At 43.2% G+C, this 17,878-nt stretch overlaps 3 protein-coding genes and 1 long non-coding RNA gene across 8 annotated transcripts in view; 2 read left to right on the top strand and 2 right to left on the bottom strand.

Moving 5' to 3' along the window:
• Positions 1 to 3,924, top strand: part of NPAS2 (neuronal PAS domain protein 2) — a 114,355-nt gene extending 110,431 nt beyond the window's left edge. For all 3 annotated transcript variants that reach the window (XM_051640353.1, XM_051640342.1, XM_051640331.1), the window contains 2 exons: positions 1,058 to 1,244; positions 2,406 to 3,924. In XM_051640353.1, the coding sequence (XP_051496313.1) occupies positions 1,058 to 1,244; positions 2,406 to 2,585 (367 nt within the window). In that variant the 3' untranslated portion in view covers positions 2,586 to 3,924. The remainder of the gene's footprint in view (positions 1 to 1,057; positions 1,245 to 2,405) is intronic.
• Positions 68 to 2,754, bottom strand: LOC127394405 (uncharacterized). Its single transcript, XR_007891624.1, has 2 exons — positions 2,665 to 2,754; positions 68 to 1,238 (listed from the first exon to the last, which is right to left on the bottom strand). It is a non-coding gene; the product is annotated as an uncharacterized LOC127394405 (long non-coding RNA).
• A 3,101-nt stretch (positions 3,925 to 7,025) lies between the features above and the next one.
• Positions 7,026 to 13,388, top strand: RPL31 (ribosomal protein L31). The gene is made up of 5 exons (XM_051616307.1): positions 7,026 to 7,087; positions 7,803 to 7,919; positions 9,434 to 9,559; positions 12,204 to 12,316; positions 13,314 to 13,388. Exons 2-5 carry the CDS (start codon positions 7,813 to 7,815, stop codon positions 13,343 to 13,345), a joined length of 378 nt encoding a protein of 125 aa, XP_051472267.1. The 5' UTR covers positions 7,026 to 7,087; positions 7,803 to 7,812; the 3' UTR covers positions 13,346 to 13,388.
• A 521-nt stretch (positions 13,389 to 13,909) lies between these two features.
• Positions 13,910 to 17,878, bottom strand: part of TBC1D8 (TBC1 domain family member 8) — a 51,455-nt gene continuing 47,486 nt past the window's right edge. For all 3 annotated transcript variants that reach the window (XM_051616276.1, XM_051616295.1, XM_051616286.1), the window contains exons 17-20: positions 17,001 to 17,066; positions 16,349 to 16,438; positions 16,118 to 16,212; positions 13,910 to 14,870 (exon numbers count right to left, since the gene is read on the bottom strand). In XM_051616276.1, the coding sequence (XP_051472236.1) occupies positions 14,415 to 14,870; positions 16,118 to 16,212; positions 16,349 to 16,438; positions 17,001 to 17,066 (707 nt within the window). In that variant the 3' untranslated portion in view covers positions 13,910 to 14,414. The remainder of the gene's footprint in view (positions 14,871 to 16,117; positions 16,213 to 16,348; positions 16,439 to 17,000; positions 17,067 to 17,878) is intronic.

The raw sequence follows: 17,878 nt of genomic DNA, 5'->3' as shown, positions 1-17,878 counted from the left end.
GCTAAAATAACAGGCAACTGTTTGCTCATCATTACTTTCAAACTAATTTTGTATGTCACCTTAGGAATGGAGGTATTCAGTACTTCTTTATTTAAAAATCACTATTGCTGTTTAAGATTATCTTGAGTTTAATTTGTCAACTTGAAATATACAGCATTTTACATCTGCTTTTATGCATCTAAATAATACAGCTCTGATTTGCAGAGACATCTTCCACTTCGTGTAGACTTCCCGACTCACAGGATGCTTTTTTAGGAGTTCACATCTTAGTACAAGTACCCAAACTCGTAGCATTTCTGACTAACCCCTAATGCTGAACAGCTGTTGAGTGAACACACGCCACACTATGATCTCATCACCCATTACAGGATAAACAGAGTTAAGCTGTCTTGGCAATAGCTCCATTGTAGTTTTGTCCACAGCCTTCCACACAACACATATTTAAGTTTTACTATGCAAAAAGCACACTGGCAAGAGGAGCCGAGGATTTTGTTTCTGTCCCATCTCTCACTCCAGAGGACTTTTAGCGGCTTCTTCTGTTCCTACAGTGGGGCTCACAGCAATGGGAACTGGTGGCCGTACTTGGCAATAGGTATATGAGCAGCTTAAAAAGTAATCAACCCTACCCTTCTTTCTGCAAGAGATTACTACCCTACAGGCAGTCAGAGGGAAGCACAGGCAACAGAATGGGAGGGGTGTTTACTTCTCTCTTGCTGCCGTTCAGAGCTCAGCATATTAATACAGAATCAAAGGCCACTTGGTTTAATGAGCCTGGGATGTGAGTGCTGTGGCTGAAGAGAAGACATGCAGAAACCAGAATCTTTAATGAGTCTGGATTTTGAGGTGAGGTGTATTCTGCCCTCCAAGTCCAGCTCATGCACAGATTAAGGGAAAGCAGTGCTACCAACAGTGCCATCATTCATATTAGCACGTCCCGTGCACTGAAATCCTTTCTTAGGAATTATTTATTAAGACTAAGGACTTCCATCCCTATCCTAAGAGAACACCTTTGCTTCCAGCAGTTTGTTCTTGATCATTTTGCTTCTTTCTTCCACAGATACTCTCAAACCCAACAAATGTTTCAAAGTTTGGAAGTGCAGACTTCCAGCAGCAGCTCTCCAATTGTACTGATGGGACAAGCAGTGTTAAACCAAGGCTTCGCCACTACACCTCCTTCCCAGCCATCCTCTCTGGCACCTATGCAACTCCAGCACCAACAGCATCAGCAACAACGCTACCTGCAGGTAGGGTAGGACAAAGAGGACGCTGTGTAAAATGTACAGCCAGAGCAAAAAGGCAAACAGGGCCCCAGGTTTCGGCAGGAGCCTGATAATGGCAGGAATGTCCATTTTAGAGATACTGAAATGTGCAAGACACTGGTAGAGTGTTGTGTGTCCTTCCAGGATAGCAAGGGAGCAGTGAGAACAGTCAGAATATTTCAAAGCAAATTACTAATTCTGTATATTGGAAACATAATCAGATTATCCTGGATGTATTTAAAGTGTATTTCTAGACAGAGAAAATTGCTGCCTTAGGATTTATTCTGTACTCTCTGTTCAGTATAAAATTTGCTTAGTTCACAAGTCAAAAGATTATTTTTAATTATCAGCATCAACATAAAATGAGATCTGGATTAGATAGCTGGATCCCTTCAGTAAACTGGCATGTTTCTTCAACTCCACAAGGCAAAGAAGATAAAATGGAGCACATTGCCTGGAACAACCAGGTGATACAAAGATGTAAAAATACTTAATTTTTTAAGTCATTCAACACATTCTAATGTAAATAGAAAGAGGAGGAATGAGGTGCCTCTGTATTAACTCAGAATGTGCTGAACTCAATCTATAAAACCTCACATATCCACTGAAATAATGAAAAGAGTATCATCAACCTCAAATTATTAAACTCTTGTTATGGAACTGAAATCCTTACCATAGCTGAGAATTAATGAAAAAACTATGTCAAATACCAGTCCAAATAGAAGCTTTTGCAAAATTCACACTGAGTTCACCTCTGCAAAGTCACACCCTACTGTAAACTCACAAAAAGAAAAGGCTAGAAGGGACAGCATGAAGTACACTAGCATCCTCTGTTTCATTTCAATTACCCATTTGTGTAATTTCTGACACATTTACCCACCCTGTTCCCAAGAAGGCTTTTCAGGATGACCTGCAAATCCTAGGCACTGTATTCTTATTAGAAAACCTTTCTCAATGCCTAATTGTAATGTTCTCTGTTGCAGTTTATGTCCATTCCTTCTAGCATTAGGTAAGCTAACCCCATGCCAAACAGCCCCAGAAATAAGAGCAAACCAGTAGTATTCTTAAGTACCTTGTACATTGAGGATGAAGAGCTTTAACATGTGAAAGAATCAAACACCATGATGAATTTTATTTTATCTATAGGTGCAAACACCAAGTTCTTTGCACAATGAGCAACCTGATTCTTTGCTCCTGCCATCTTACTCGCCACAGCAAGGAAATAGGGGGTATCATCAGACACAGCAGCAGCAGCAGCAGCAACTAACATCAAGAAGAAGCAATAGCTTATCAGAATCATCAAATTTACCACAGCCACTGCGATAGAGTCCCACCAGCACAATCAATGCACGATTAGCTTTAACCAATGGGTACATGGGGCAGAAGAGAATGACGCTGTACTTACTGTTTTGGCTTTTGCACAAGCTTTTCTTTCAAAGCTCTGTGACAGAAGTATGCCACAGGGTGCAGGACTTCCACAACAGTGCATTTACAGCATGCTGGGTTCAGTTTGCACTGTCTCGTGAGCACAGTATGTACTGAGAGAGCAAAATAAAAAGGAACACTGTCCTGCGCCGCCTCCATCATCAACGGGTGCGCGGGAGGAGGCGCTCGATCTCGGCGTGTCCCTCTGAAAGCTATCTGGCAACTCCAAAAGACTGTTGACAGACTCATGAGGTACTTGGCCTTCACTGTTTCAGTTCTTCTTTTGTGTATGAAAAGCACTGCATCAAAGGTCTATTGAGGAGAGAACAAGAGATTATTTTTATTATGATTATTGTTATTATTTTGCACAACTGCACAGAGGACAAAACCTAGGCACTTTCTGTAAAGAAAAGTTGGTTTCCTTATTCTTGTGGCCAAATTAGCACATCCAATGGAGGAAAAAGCCCAGTCATTGGTGAAGATGGTCTACAGCTCATAACCCTTGATTTAGAATCTGAAAAGTATTATGCAGCTTACCCTAACTGTTCTTCATGACTTAAAAAAAAACAACAACAAAACAACAAAAACCAACAAACAAACCCCACAACTCACACTGGACTGTTTTCTATATGAATTGTGTTTGCAAAGGAGAACTCGAATTGTAAGCACAATCTTGCAACAATCTTCAGTATTACAACACGGATCCTTCTTCGACCTAAATAACTCACCCACTGCAAGTCTCTGAGAAATATGCACTGTGTTTTGGCCCACTGACTTGGGATGCTGCAGACTGTTACATATCTCTTTCATTATAACATTTAGGATTGAATTTTCCTTTGGGGGGAAAAAAAAGAAATGCACTTTTCGCTTTTTTTGTATGTTTTCCGTTGATATGTTTCTAAGAAAGATTTTATGTAATTAATAAATAAAAAGTAGTGTATTGTACAGTTGTTGTAATAATGACCTATTTCTATATAAAATAAAATTATATGGAATTATGTGGAAATTATTTTGTATATGAAATATCAACTCATTTCACAAGTATAAAGATTGTGCTTGTGCTTTTTTGTGAGTGGATATTTTGTAATAAACTAATAAATTAGAAATGTTTTTGTGAAGGGAACTACTGTTTCATGCTATATACAACTCAAACTATTATTTTTTTTTCCATTTAATGATGGACAGTTATCTTTATTTGTAGAATAAAATAAAATAGCCAAAAGGCTTTACTGCAGGACTTACACACATTTTCCTGTGGCTGTTCCAACTATGTGATTCACTTGAGATTGTTAATATTAGCCATAGCCTGGCAAAGTGCTTGGCACCCCGTTGGCAACACCAAATATTATCCTATGGGATCTTTGTCATGGCATAGATGACAAGAATGGTAGCTCAGGACATTCTGCTAGCCAACACAGCTCATTTTAGGCTCCTTTACTACTTCAAAACCTCAGGTAGCTCTGTACTTCCAACCAGCTAGTTTTAGACTGGGACAAAGCAGATAGTTTAAAGAATGGTTTGACCCAGCACATACCAGGGCTTTGACCCATCTCCAGCTTCCGTGTTTTAAGACATCACTGTCCTGATTTTTGTGGTACATCTCTGCTGGAATTGCTACCGTGCCAACTCTGTAGACAGCCCAGTTTCCACTTTGGCATCCTTGTGAAGACTCTTCTCATTAAATTCAAATTTACTACAGAATGGAGAAGCCAAGGTGCAGGTCTAGTTTCCCTCTGCTGACTGATTGGAAATGTTACAGTGAGAGGACTTACAAGAAAGCTGGGCAGAGACTTTATATAAGGGCATGTAGCAGTAAGACAAGGGGTAATGTTTTAAACTGGAAGAGGGTATAGACACTAGGAAGAAATTCTTCACTATAAGAGTGGTGAGACACTGAGCAGGTTGCCCAGGGAAGTGTGGACTCCCCCTTCCTGGAAGTGTTCAAGGCTAGGTTGGGTAGGGCTTGGAGAAACCTGGTCTAAATGGGAGGTGTCCCTGCCCATGGCAGAGGGTTGGAACTAGATGATGTTCAAAGGTCCCTTCCAACCCAAACCATTCTATCATTCTATGATTCTATGACTCTGCTGCAGGAGTAATAACCTCCAACACCAGAACGAGGTGAATAACTGAGCACGGTATTGTTTTCATTCACCACAGAGAGACTGAAAAAAGGAGGGCCCTCAGAGCAGCTTGCAGCCACCTGAGCTAGCGTTGGCTTCAAGGGAGTGCAGACCACAGTGTCCTTCCACCCTTGAGTAGCAAGGATCTTGTCACCAGGGCCCACATGCTCAGCTTTGGTTTCCGTGCCAGAGGAACAATTGAGATAATTGGACTGGGAGATTTAAATGGTAAAAGTAAACTTTCAAAGAAATGAAAAATGTTCACTTGCCTCAAGTTCTGAAAAAGCTAAAAAACTGGAGAAAACCCACTGGCAAAATGACCCTGCTTCTTCCAGAACAAGACTGGCTGGTAGCACTGATCAGCGCATGTGTATTTCAGTCCACAGAATCCCTTTGTTTTACTTCATTGAAGGAAGATGAGGGAATAGAGTATCTGGTGTGTTCAGACATCAGATCTCATTTCTGAGAAAGTGATTTTACTGCTAGCTTTAGGTATCAGTTTGAGTTGGCATCCTCATCTCCTTCAATTCTTGCCTTCAATGAAGCAACAGTGACCCCACCAGAGCTAAATCTTAAGGTGCTTTGACGTGATGTCTGAAGGAACCTCTCTCTTTCCACTAACTTTAAACAAACCTTAGCAAAGGCCAGTCACCTAAGTTATTGTCTAAGTTCGTAAACGCCACCCACTCCTCTAAGGGCTTATTCTGGGAAAGGGGAGGGTAATTTTGTCTGTAAGCCAAAAAGTTAATGCAGGAAAGAGCTAATGAAGGGATATGAGCACCTCAGAGGAAATATCTGTGGAAGTAGCACTTGATAGATCCCAACTACTATGATGGAAGTCACGGGAGGAGAAAATTCCTTTAAGAATTTGTTTTACTCACAGGGGTAGTTATAATACACCCACATCTTTCCTGATTGCCAGTATGTCCAAACCAAGCTCAGCCTCCGAACAAACACCTTTCTCCAACCAGCAGTACTCTTAAGTCACTAACAGGGAAAAGCTGTAATTAGGGTGAGGTTGCCTTCCAATAAACTGGCTTATTGTATTGTTTGGAAAGATAGAACTTGCAAGAACCAATCTACATCAATACCGAGTTTTCCCATGCTTTGTCTCCTTTCTTCCCCATACACTTGTTTTGGATTATCGTACTAGTTCCCTGTTGCACACACAGTGCATCAGCAGTGCTGCTCTTCACAGAGCTGGACTGTTGTTCCAGCTCATTATTATAGCCGAGATCGGGCTTGTTCCAACACAGGTCACTCAGCTTGGGTCATTTTTCCAGGCAGACGACCAGACAGGGTGGTTACTACAGAGCACTGCCCTAGGTGGGAATGCCCAGCTTAAGCCTCGGGAATAGGAGCTGCAGATCCTGATAAGACAACCCACCTGCTGGAAGCACCACAACCCCAAGCCAAGCTCCCCAGGCAATGCATCTCCTTAAAGAAAAATCCCTGAGGAGAAGGCAGAGGGGCGGCCCGTCCCTTCACAGAATCACAGCATCACAGAATCCTAGGGGTTGGAAGGGACCTCGAAAGATCATCTAGTCCAACCCCCCTGCCAGAGCAGGATCACCCAGAGCACATCACATAGGAACGTGTCCAGGTGGGTTTTGAATGTCTCCAGCCAAGGAGACTCCACAACCTCTCTGGGCAGCCTGTCCCAGTGCTCTGTCACTCTCACAGGAAAGAAGTTCTTCCTGATACTCACATGAAACCTGCTATGTTCCAGCTTGCACCCACTGCCCCTTGTCCTGTCATTGGACATCACTGAAAAAAGCCTGGCTCCATCCTCCTGACACTCGCCCTTAACATATTTGTAAACACTGATGAAGTCGCCCCTCAGCCTCCTCTCCTCCAAGCTAAAGAGACCCAGCTCCCTCAGCCTTTCCTCATCAGGGAGATGTTCCACTCCCTTCATCATCTTTGTGGCTCTGTGCTGGACTCTCCCAAGCACTTCCCTGTCCTTCCTGAACCGAGGGGCCCGGAACCGGACACAACACTCCAGATGCGCCCTGCCTCGGGGCTCGGCTCCGGGCCGCGCCAGACGCCGCTCAACCACCGCCCGGCGGCAGGAGAGCGGGCGGCCGCTCCCCGCGGGGGCCAGCAGCCCCCCCTGCCCCCGCACCGCCCCGCACGGCCCCGCACGGCCCCGCAGCCCCCGCCCCGCCCCGCCCCTCCCTCTCCGCTCGGCGCCGGCGCGCTCGCCCCCCCGCCCGCCTCCCGGAAGGGCTCCTCCGCCCCACAGGCCTTTGCGCGCTCCTTTCCGGCCCCGGCCCGGGCAGGGTGAGTGGCGGCCGTGCGGGGCGGCCGGAGGAATCCGCATCCATCCGCCTGGCAGGCGCGGTGCCGGGGAGGGTCTTCGGGCTGGCCTGGCGCGGGGGGCGGCCCTGCCTGGGGGGCAGCGGGTGGTTCCTCTCGGGGGGCCCGCGTTCGGGGGAGCGGGGGCCCATCTCCCCGCCCTCCCCCCGCCCCGCAGGCCTGGCGCTGGGCCGGGCAGGGCGCAGGCCCGTGGAGGTCTGCGGGGCCGTCGGGAGGGGGTTAAGGCATTTGCTGAGGGAGAAGGAAGCCGTAGGCCGCTGTCCGTCCGTGGAAGGAGCCTCCGGCACCGTCATCCCCGTTCCGGGGCGAGCCGAGCTGCCCTCCTGGGGCGCCTTGAAGAAGCAAGAGGCTCGGACATAGGGGAGCAGGCATAGGAGGAGTCCGGCTTTAAGGGCGCTTGGGGCTGGGCGGGAGCCCGGTTGTCTTGGGGACGTGGCTGAAGAGTCTCAGTTGTGTTTCGTGCTCTTGTCAGGGAGATGAGAGTGAAGTACTTGTGATGCTGGGATGTTGCTGCTTAAATGCAGCAGCTGTTGTGACCTCGGAGATGAACTAATCTTAGATAAGCTTTTGAGCGTGGGAGTTGTGTGGCTGCTGAGGACGGTGCGGGGAGGGAAGGTGACGGGCGAAATGCCTGGGAGAAGTGGGGTCTGGCTTTGATGCCTGCACGGCTGCTTTTCAGCGTTCATCAGATGGCTCCTGCAAAGAAAGGTGGCGAGAAGAAGAAGGGACGCTCCGCCATCAATGAGGTGGTGACTCGGGAATACACCATCAACATCCACAAGCGGATCCATGGCGTGTGAGTTACTCTTTTTTATCAGTGAAACGGGATGTGTAGAAAGTTGCGTTTGGAAGTGGGCCCGATATGTTTTAATCGGCAGAGAACGACAGTCCCTACTGGCACCGATGTTAGTGCATGATGGTTTAGTCCCTTGTGCTACAGTTGAGTCCCGAGGAAGAAGCGTCATACCTGTGCAGGTCTGTGCTTAGCATATGGCTTTTGGGAAAAAGCATGTTTCTTTTCCTGGACTTCATTTGAAGTTTGATATGTTTACCAGAGTGCACAGGTCTTCATTCTTCCCAGGCAAAGCTTAGTCTTTATCCTACTGTATTAAGTTTAGAAATTAAGTGGTTTTGTAATCGAATTATTTGCTCTGTGCTTATTATTAAATTGTGTGAGGTGTAAATTTGGGTGTTACTTGAATTAAACAATATTTGTTGTGTGTAGGTGGGAGTAACTTTTTGATAGAAGGCTGAACCTTTTATAACCATGTAGTAGTAAAGTGCTTGAGAGGACTTGTGGAAAAACTGCATCCTCCTTGGGTTCTCTCTGCATGTGAATGGCTACAGTCATGTGGCAGGAAACAAGCTCAATCAAAACATTTGTGAAATTGCTGAAGTTAACTTCAGAATGGGAGAGGAACAAGACTGGACTATCTCAAACTCATGGCTGAGGATGGCAGGCAGCAGTACCTTAGAATGGTAGTAAGATGTTCAACCTTGCCAGTTGGTTGTGTCTAGCAGTTCCCGTTTTAGTTCTGATTTTCCTGCTGCCCTTTTGTATTTTTGAGCATAAATTACTAAGAGTGAAATGCTTTTTGCAATCACTCACCCACTCCCAATTTTTAGCTGTAAATATCAACAGCAGTGTGCAAATAATACTAGATATAACCCACCATGGGATCTCAGACACAACTGACACTAGTGGCATGTCACAGTTTGTGGGTACAGTATGTAACTTCTAGTGTAAATGCCCAGTCGTTTACAGTCTCTCTGTAATAGGTGTGAAACAAGCCATACTTGTAAAAAATAGTTCTGATGGTGGTATTGGTGCAGTCCTACTAACATGAATAAAGTAGCCTCTGAATAGATAGCATCAGCTTTATTCTTTCTACCCTTTATTTCAATTCTGATACAGTTCTGTCAAGTTTGTATTACTGTTGCTGCAGTGCTTTTCTCATAGGCCTTTCATTCAGAGTATCTGTGAAAGCTCTGATCTCTTCCATAGCATTGCAAGAAGTGTTAATGTCAATGTAATTTGAACAAGACTTAAGATTGGGGAGAAACTGCAGTTACAAAACTTTACTGAAATTATTTTACAGAAGTACATGTGGTTTCTGTTAAACATGAGCTTTAAGGCTGGCAGCTACCAACCAGAGTAAAGGTCTGGTCATACTGTGATGCAGCTGTTGAGCTGCGCTTGAACACGATTCTCTGGATTGTGTATTTAGACATTGTTGGTGGTTGAACTCTGGAACAAGTGTCCAGTGCTCACAGTTCCCTGAAGTTAAAGGGCTGTTGTGTTTGTCCTAGGGGCTTCAAGAAACGAGCACCACGTGCTCTCAAGGAGATCCGCAAATTTGCGATGAAAGAAATGGGTACTCCTGACGTTCGCATTGACACCAGATTGAACAAAGCAGTCTGGGCTAAAGGAATAAGGTAGGTTTCTGCAGCTTTCCTTATTGGGTGAGGAATAACCTTGTAACTGTGTATGTGGAGGTTACAGGACGTGGAGAGGTAGAAAAATGCCTGTACTTCAGGCAGTATTTGCATTTTCTTTTCAAATGCTTCTTTTCTTACAGTGTGCAGCCCAAACTGATCTTTCTCTCACCTCTGTATTTTGGTTGCCTCCTCCAGCATATTAGTAGCAAAGTTTTGGTAAACCCTGGAATTCAAGTAACTTCCTTCTGCCTCTAATAAAAATAAAGGAGAGAAGGAGTGCAGGTTTGAGGGTGGAGAGAAAGCACTAGGATATTGTAATACTGGTTTGGAAACATTGCTTTTTAGTGATACTTACAGCCCCAGACTAGATACCTGGGGTTTGTGTTATGTGTCTGAATAGGATTGGGTTTTGAAGCATGCTGAGTTGATAAATGCTACAGAAGGAAATAACAAGGTGCGTTTTAATTAGGGCCATTAATCTTGTCTCAAAAGTACAAGTTACTAAGTTGGGCCAAAAAATTACAACTTCCGTTAAGTCACTGCTGCAGAGGCAGCTGATTTGGTGTTTGACATGTGTGAAGGTGGTCCAAAAGGACTCCTGTGAGGAGTGGGACCTCTTAAACCATAGCAAAAGGTTAACTGGTAGGGTTTAATACCATGAGTGATACACTGGATGCACATGAACCCTTGTTGTAAACTGTGTCTTCTAGAAATTAGATTTCCAAGTCTAGCCTATGACGTACTTACCACCTAGAGTTGTGTGCTTAGGCCAGCCCTTCCTTCAAAAACAGGGGGAAGATGGGACTAAGCTACTGGGTCTTCTGGGCAGGGATTTTCTGCCATTCCTGTTGAGCTCTTCTAGTTTTTATGCAATGAACAAGTAGCAATTGAGCTAGATGACAGCCTAACTTCAAAGTTTATCAATGAGGCTACTGTCCACTTTTTATAAGTGGTAGATACGCAGTCTGTGGAGCAAGGAGTGATAACATCTGTGTATCCAGTGTGAATTTAGCTGCAGTTTTCACTGAATAGAACAGATAATGTATGCAAAGTATAGTATCTTCCTCTTGAAGGATCAGGAGAGGTTAAAATCACCAGGTTGGCTAGTATGATAGTGATCTCAGTTACATAGTGACAAATGCTTTTGACTTGTTTAAATAAAGGAGTAAACCAAAGCAGGTGCCTGTGTCTTAGTAACTGCAGCTACCTGGTTTAGTAAGTGTGCTCATGAGACTGTACAGCAAGGAGGAAGCTCTTCACATATCGTATGGAATAAAGTCCTCTGAGCAGGGGTTTCCCAAAATCCCAAGTTAACTTGAGGTGGGAGGTTACTTGAAAAATGGTGTAGACAAACAATTTTGTGCCTTCCCTCAGCAGTGTATTAGGGGAGGATGCTAAGCTCTGACTTGCCAGTTACAAGCAAAATTATCTAAGTGATTTTGTTGTGGTTCCATGGGGCTTTGTGAGCAAGAAATGTTGATAAATTGTATGCCCATGAATAAGATCTTAGCTTAGGTCTAATGCTCACTAGAATTTCCATATGACTTCTGGTAGTACTCTTGACTCCTCACAGAGGCCTCAGGCTTTCAAAACAGATCATTGGGGTTTTTCTCTTCACTTATTTTCTGTTCTAGTAAGAAATGCTTGTTAGTAACAGCTGCTCTATGAGCATATTCACGCTGTGCTTAATCATTATCATCTTTCTAATGTATTTCCTGAATCAGTAGTGGACTCACGATGGACGTCTGACTTAATGCTCCCACTGGATTATGGATTTATCATATTCAAGGCTCAGTTAAATCTCACCTGCTCACTTTAACAAAACTAAAAAGGAAAAAAAGCTCTAAGGCAACCGGTACAAGCTATAAGGTGCAGGGGTGTTGGATTTTGCCCTTGCTATGATGCTGAGATAGAAAATGAATTGACTCATCATGTCTTTGCACAATTAGAATAATAGAATGAATCACAGAATGGTTTGGGCTGGAAGGGACCTCTAGGATCATCAGGTTCCAACCTCCCTGCTACGAGCAGGAACACTTACCACTAGACCAGGCTGCACAAAGCTTCATCCAACCTGGCCTTAAACACCTCCAGGGAGGAGGCATCAACAGCCTCAGTGGTAACTTATTCTAGCCCCCTACTACCCTCATGATGAAGAATTTCTTCCAAATATTTAACCTGAATCTCTGCTCTTCCAGTTTAAAATCATTATCTTTGTCCTGTCACTGCCGTCTCTGGTAAAAAGTCCCCCCACAGCTTTCCTGTATCCCCTTCAGGTACTGAAAGGCCACTATAAGGTCTCCCCAGAGCCTTCTCTTCTTCAGGCTGAACAGCCCCAACTCTCAGTCTGTCTTCGTCGCAGAGGGACTCCAGCCCTCTGATCATCTTCACAGCCCTTCTCTCTGCCCTCTCCAACAGCTCCATGTCTTTACTCTACACTGATGAGACCTCACCTGGAATACTGCATACAGCTCTGGAGCCCTCAGCACAGGAGAGGGGCAGAATTACCACTCTCAGCAAGTCTTAGGCAAAGCTTAAGAATTTGGGAGGGTTAGTAATGGAGCCAAGAACTTCTCTTTCCTATGAATGAGCAGGTTTCCATACATAGTTACTGGAAGTTAATCTGTCATGTTTGTTTCAGGAATGTTCCTTACCGTATCCGTGTGCGTTTGTCCAGAAAGCGCAATGAGGATGAAGATTCACCAAACAAGCTGTACACACTGGTTACCTATGTACCAGTCACAACATTCAAAGGTAAGGCTACTCACTGCCTCTCTACCTTCGTGCCGTGTTTTTTCTGAACATGTAGCAGTGGGACAGCTCCTGCAGTGCAGAATTCAGATGAAAGACACACTGAAGGGATCAAACTAACCCTGCCGTAGAGAACAACTGCTAGCTTGCCTGATCAGCATTTAAAAAAATAAAAACAATTTAGTGAAATAATAATAAAATTTCTGAGAAAATAAAAACCACTGGTGATAGTTGTTAGGGTAGTTTTAAGGTTTGTTTTGCCGTATAAAGTACATCCTTCCATTTCAAAAGTTTCAGCAAGTTGAGCCTTTTCTGCTGGTCATCTGTGTCCAGTTCTGGGCCCCTCACAACAAGAAGGATGTTGAGTTGCTGGAGCATGTCCAGAGGAGAGTTAGCAGGCCGGTGAAAGGTCTGGAGAATAAGCCCTAAGAGAAGAGACTGAGAGAATTGGAATTGTTTAGTTTGAAGAAGAGGAGGCTGAGGGGAGACCTCATTGTTCTCTACAACTACCTGAAAGGAGATTGTAGGGAGGTGGGAGTTGGCCTCTTCTCTCAAGTGAATACTGACAGAGGAAATGGCCTGAAGCTGCACCAGGGGAGGTTTAGACTGGATATTAGAATAATTTATTTACTGAAAGAGTAGATTGGTCAGGCACTGGAACAGGCTGCCCAGGGAAGTGGTGGAGTCACCATCCCTGGAAGTGTTGAAAAGAAATACAGATAGAGTGCTTAGTGACATGATGTAAGCACCGAACAGGTAGATTAGGTTATGGTTGGACTTGATCTTCAAGGTCCTTTCCAACCAGGACGATTCTGTGATTTAACATGAAGTATTTGTTTTAACATTTGATGAAATCCTTGTTTATCTAGTTCGTTCTTCCAGAAGTAGATGATTGGTAAACTAGCTTTGAAAGTGTAGGTGCACTTTTTTGTGAAGACTTGCAAATAAGCAAAGGGAATTATCCTAGTAATAGGTGGTGATACAATTTTTTCTTTTGCAGGTCTACAGACAGTCAATGTGGATGAAAATTAAACTGATTTTCATTACAATAAATTGATAAAAAGTTTATTCCTCAGTCAGTTGTTTTATTGTCCAGTCTCTTCAAGCTGTCATTTATGAAGCACTGAGTTGGACCAGGTGACAGCATAATCAAATATCTTGCTTTCTTTGGGCTTGCACATAATGGTGTAATTTTCTTAAAGGTACTGTACACTTCTGTTCCATATGAGTGGAATAAGGAGGTGTGAATGTTTCTATGTGGGTGGCAAGGTTTTGTTCCTATGGCAATAAAGAGCCACTACATGGATATTTTAAGTTAAGGCCAAGTTTTTTTAAAAAGAAAAAAAACTCACCTCCCAATACTGTTAGATGAATACTTCATATAGGTAATCTCTTGTGGATAAAGTAAACTGGTGTATTTGGTCTGTTGCTCGTCTTCCAGGCTTCTCACAAGCAAGTAGGTCTCTGCATGACACTGAAACACAGGATTCTGAGCAGTGAATTAACAGTGAGTATGCTAGCTCAGGGAGTTTGTTTAATGCAGTAGGGACTAAAGGCACTTGCCTTCCATAAATCAATAAATACTGTCAATGCAAGTCTAGTACAAAAAGGCTTTATTGAAAAGTGCATGTTTTCACAGACCACATCCGAAGCACAGTCCATGTACACTTGACATTTCAGCAAGACATACAAATTGGAATACAATCAAATATATTAAAATAGTTTCAATTACCAGCATTGAAACAGTTTTCAGTATTAGTGCAAAAAAGGCAACCCAAACAAACTGCAGACAGTAGCTGAGAAGTGTTTTTTCCCGTTAAAAAAAAGAAACTGGAGCCAGCATCTGTTCTCCCAGTACAGAAGAGGGCTTCAGTGTCTTCACACTGTAGACAGATGTTTCCTTTTACATTCAAAACAAGAACATAATTAATAAATCAATGGCACAAAACAAACCTACACATACTTTAGCTTTTAAAGCTCTTAAAACTGAAAAATCACAGACCAACAAATTGTTTTCCAAAAGTCCACTGCCAACTGAAAGCCTCTTACAGAATGTGCTTTGGTATAAATTCAGTGCATCATCTTTTTGACAGGTTTGCTGCTACTGTGTGTTCAGTTTTGGATGTTCACCCCGTGACTGGCAGCTCATGCCATTTGTTTTGAGACTATATTGATTCAGCTTTGCATTCTCAAGTTTTGGCTTCAGTTCTAGGGGTTTTTCAAAGAAATTAACTAATGACTGTTCAGTCAAGAGGGATGCTAAAATGTGTTCAAAAGAGACAGTCCAGTCCCCTTCAGTCACAGAAGGCTGAGCATCTTTGTGAGGGATCTTCACAGTGTCAGTAAAAACAGTGTCCTGGTCTGAAGCAGAGGCCTCAGGCTGCAAGTCCTCGGTGAACTCATCTGATCCGCTTCCCAAGCTGATGCTTCTTTGTCCTACTTCTCCAATCTGAAGTAACAGTGTGGTCACAGTGGCAATTGCTTGATACAAATCATTCTCCTCTGGGTCTTCATGAAACATGCTATACAAGGTCTTGCAGAACTGTATGAACTCCCTCTGTAAAGGATGACAAACCAAAATCAAACTACTGAACAGCCACACTGAATAACTGTGGGAGTGAGGCAAGAGCAAAGTGCTGCAAAGGAAGGCAGAATGTGTGCAGACCTCAATGTTGATAAACTTCTGCCTGTGTTTTCAAAACGTTAGTCCAAGGGTTTCAACCCCCTCAGTGATGCTAGGAAACCTTGGTGCTGCGAATCAAAAAAGGAGCATCACACAAGTGTTTTGCTGCCTTGGTGAAGGAGAGCAGGACCTCTCAGGTGACCAAAGGACAAATAAGATACAAGGGATGTGATCAACAGAATGAGCTACACAACCAAAGAAGCCATCCATAGGTCTGTAAGCAACTTCCCTTCTGCCATTTCTCTCCCAACTTTACCCAGCTCTTTTTCTTCCAAAAATAAAATGCAGGCATCTTTGTTGCATAGCCTCTGTCTCCTCACCCATCACAGATCATTATCAGGCTATGAAAGATGCTTCAATATCCTACTGTGAAATTTGTAAGCTCTCAAATTTCCTACAGTCACGGGATGGATAAGTCAAGGTACAAGGGACTGCAGAAGTTCCATCAAGTAATGCCTTTATGAGAGGTTACGTCGCCCTATTGAGCTGACAGGGTAGGTATACATCAACAATTGAAAACTTCACTTAGCAATACTAGCACAGAAGGGATTCTGGGTATAGTTCCATCTTTATTTGCTTATTTGTTTTACTACTATGGAATCCTTTTCCCTCCAGATTTCCTCATGCCAACATACGCTAAAGTCCTGCTGGCATTAGGGAGGAGGTGGTAAGATCATGAGAGCCTTCTGCTTTCTTACTTTTTGCAGTTCCAGTCAGCATTTGCCTATGATGGAGCAAGTTCCAGCTGGTGATAAGACTGAGAAAGAAACTACACGTTTGGTGGAAGGGAGGACAAAACAGCAATATGGAATCTCAGGAATTCTCTGTGCTTGGTCAGAGGCCTTCTTCCACCCTCAATGAGCCTGTTTTCCAGCCTGTTAGGCTGCAGGTGAAGGTAGTCTGAAATCCTTTCTATTCACCAGGCAGTCTGAGGCAAGGGAGGTGCTAGGAAGGTGGCTGGGCCCTGGATCAGAGTAGCCCAATCCTTGAAATCTAGAAGACTGAATCTAAGATCAGGCTTAAGTTACATTTTCTCAGAAAGTGCTAAACTATTTAGTAATTCTATTTTTGAGTACTCTCCACTTCTTTAGAAGACAGACCACAGCCCCTAGCATACCTACCTGGCTCATTTTTGGCAATTCTTTCTCAGTATCCTTTTCTTTGGCTAGATCCTTCAGCATCTGCTTCAACTGCTTTTGGTAATCTACTGCATCACCTTTTTGGAGCAGACAAAGAAAAAATCAGTTTTCAAGTCACTGGAGTAAACTGACACTTCAGAATAAATCCCAAAGTGGAGATAATGGAGTTGATATCTCATATGCACATGCATTAGAGAACCATTTTGGACATACCATTTGCTTTTCCTATGACTAGTGGTCTTGAAGTTGACAGCAAAGGATTCTTTAATGGTGACTGGCTGTCTCGTTCATTCTCGGTGAGAGCTATCAAAAGAAACAGTGAAAAATGTAATGATTTATCCTCGCAATGCTGCATAATGGTTATTTGTGCTTTTAAACTTGACATGTTTGAAGAAAGCAAAATAAATTGGGAAAAGATATCCTGAAACAATACTTCATACACTAAAATAATGTTCATGTAAGTCTGGTGCTGCAGCAAAGAGAGTCGAAGTTTGCCCAGAATGGCATGTTTCATTAAAAACTTTGCACAGAGACACTACCATAGAGTTTGGTCACATGATCAAACGGAATCAAGATGTGGTGAAGATACTTCTACTGTAAATGGAATATGAGCCATCATATCATTTTGTCAAATAGTTGGCTGCAAAAGGTCTCTGAATGAAGCAGATGTGAACCTTAACATTAGATTCGTAATTTGCACGAGTAATTTTAAAAATGCGGTGAGCGTAACTACAAAGGCAAATCCTATGTGCTTCCCATTTAAAGGAAGCAGAATAGGGTTCTTTATTAAGCAGCATTTTCCCAAAAGCTTTAAGCAAAAGTTTCGAGGGGAACTGAGGTATTTGTTCCTTTTCAAATTCCTTACCAGGTGGGATATGCAACTTATATAGTAACTTGATCTTTTCATTCATTTCTCCGTTATACATAACATCTGCAAGAAAACAAAGCAAGAAGGAAGTGGACTAGAGCATTTACTTCCACAATTTAAAATAAATCAGGCATCTCTATGCTCAAGAGGTGATTGTTTGCATAGACAATACATGAAAACATATGGCTGGTATATTAACGTTGAAATACTTTAAGTTGTGCCCCTCGATGAGGAACAGCAGGTGAGAGCCATGTGGTTTGGTCTTTGTTCTTGTAAAATGGACTGGGAGTACCTAATGCTACTGATCTTCAGCATTGTTTAAAAATATCAAGAATGGCAGGGAGTCTTGCAAGGGCTGTTTGCTGCCACAGATAAACAGGACTGTGAGAGGGGAGAGACAGAAAACTCCCTTTGGGGCCATCATGTTTTTAATATTTATCTCCTTCAGCCCTTACTGCTGTTCTATAGAATATGCGCAAAGGAGATAACTTCACAAATAATGTAATCAATATTTTAAATGAACAGTAGAAATGAGATTTTACATTTTAAAATGCACTGAAATATTGCAAAGAATATTATCCCTTTAAAAATCAAAACCATGCAACAGTGTAATACAGGGTGGGACTTGGTTCACATAAAAAAATCCTACAAAGCTTAAGTGGCAGAATATGGATGTACTGCTTTTTGCTGAAGCTTTGAATCCTGATTCATTTGTTTCACGTGGGGCCAGGCAACAGTTGAGATGTGGCATTTTGTTCTTCAGCCAGATTTTCGGATGGGCAGCCTCATTTCATTAGAGCAGCTGGTGGCCAGGGTTTTTTTTGTTCTGTTAATTGTCAACATAGAAGGCAAGCAGCAGTCGGTTGGAAGTTAAG

Source organism: Apus apus, chromosome 1 (genome assembly GCF_020740795.1).
Source record: "Apus apus isolate bApuApu2 chromosome 1, bApuApu2.pri.cur, whole genome shotgun sequence".
Classification (NCBI taxonomy): domain Eukaryota; kingdom Metazoa; phylum Chordata; class Aves; order Apodiformes; family Apodidae; genus Apus; species Apus apus.
Note: the sequence above shows the minus strand (reverse complement) of the source record. Positions and strands in the feature narration are given on the sequence as shown.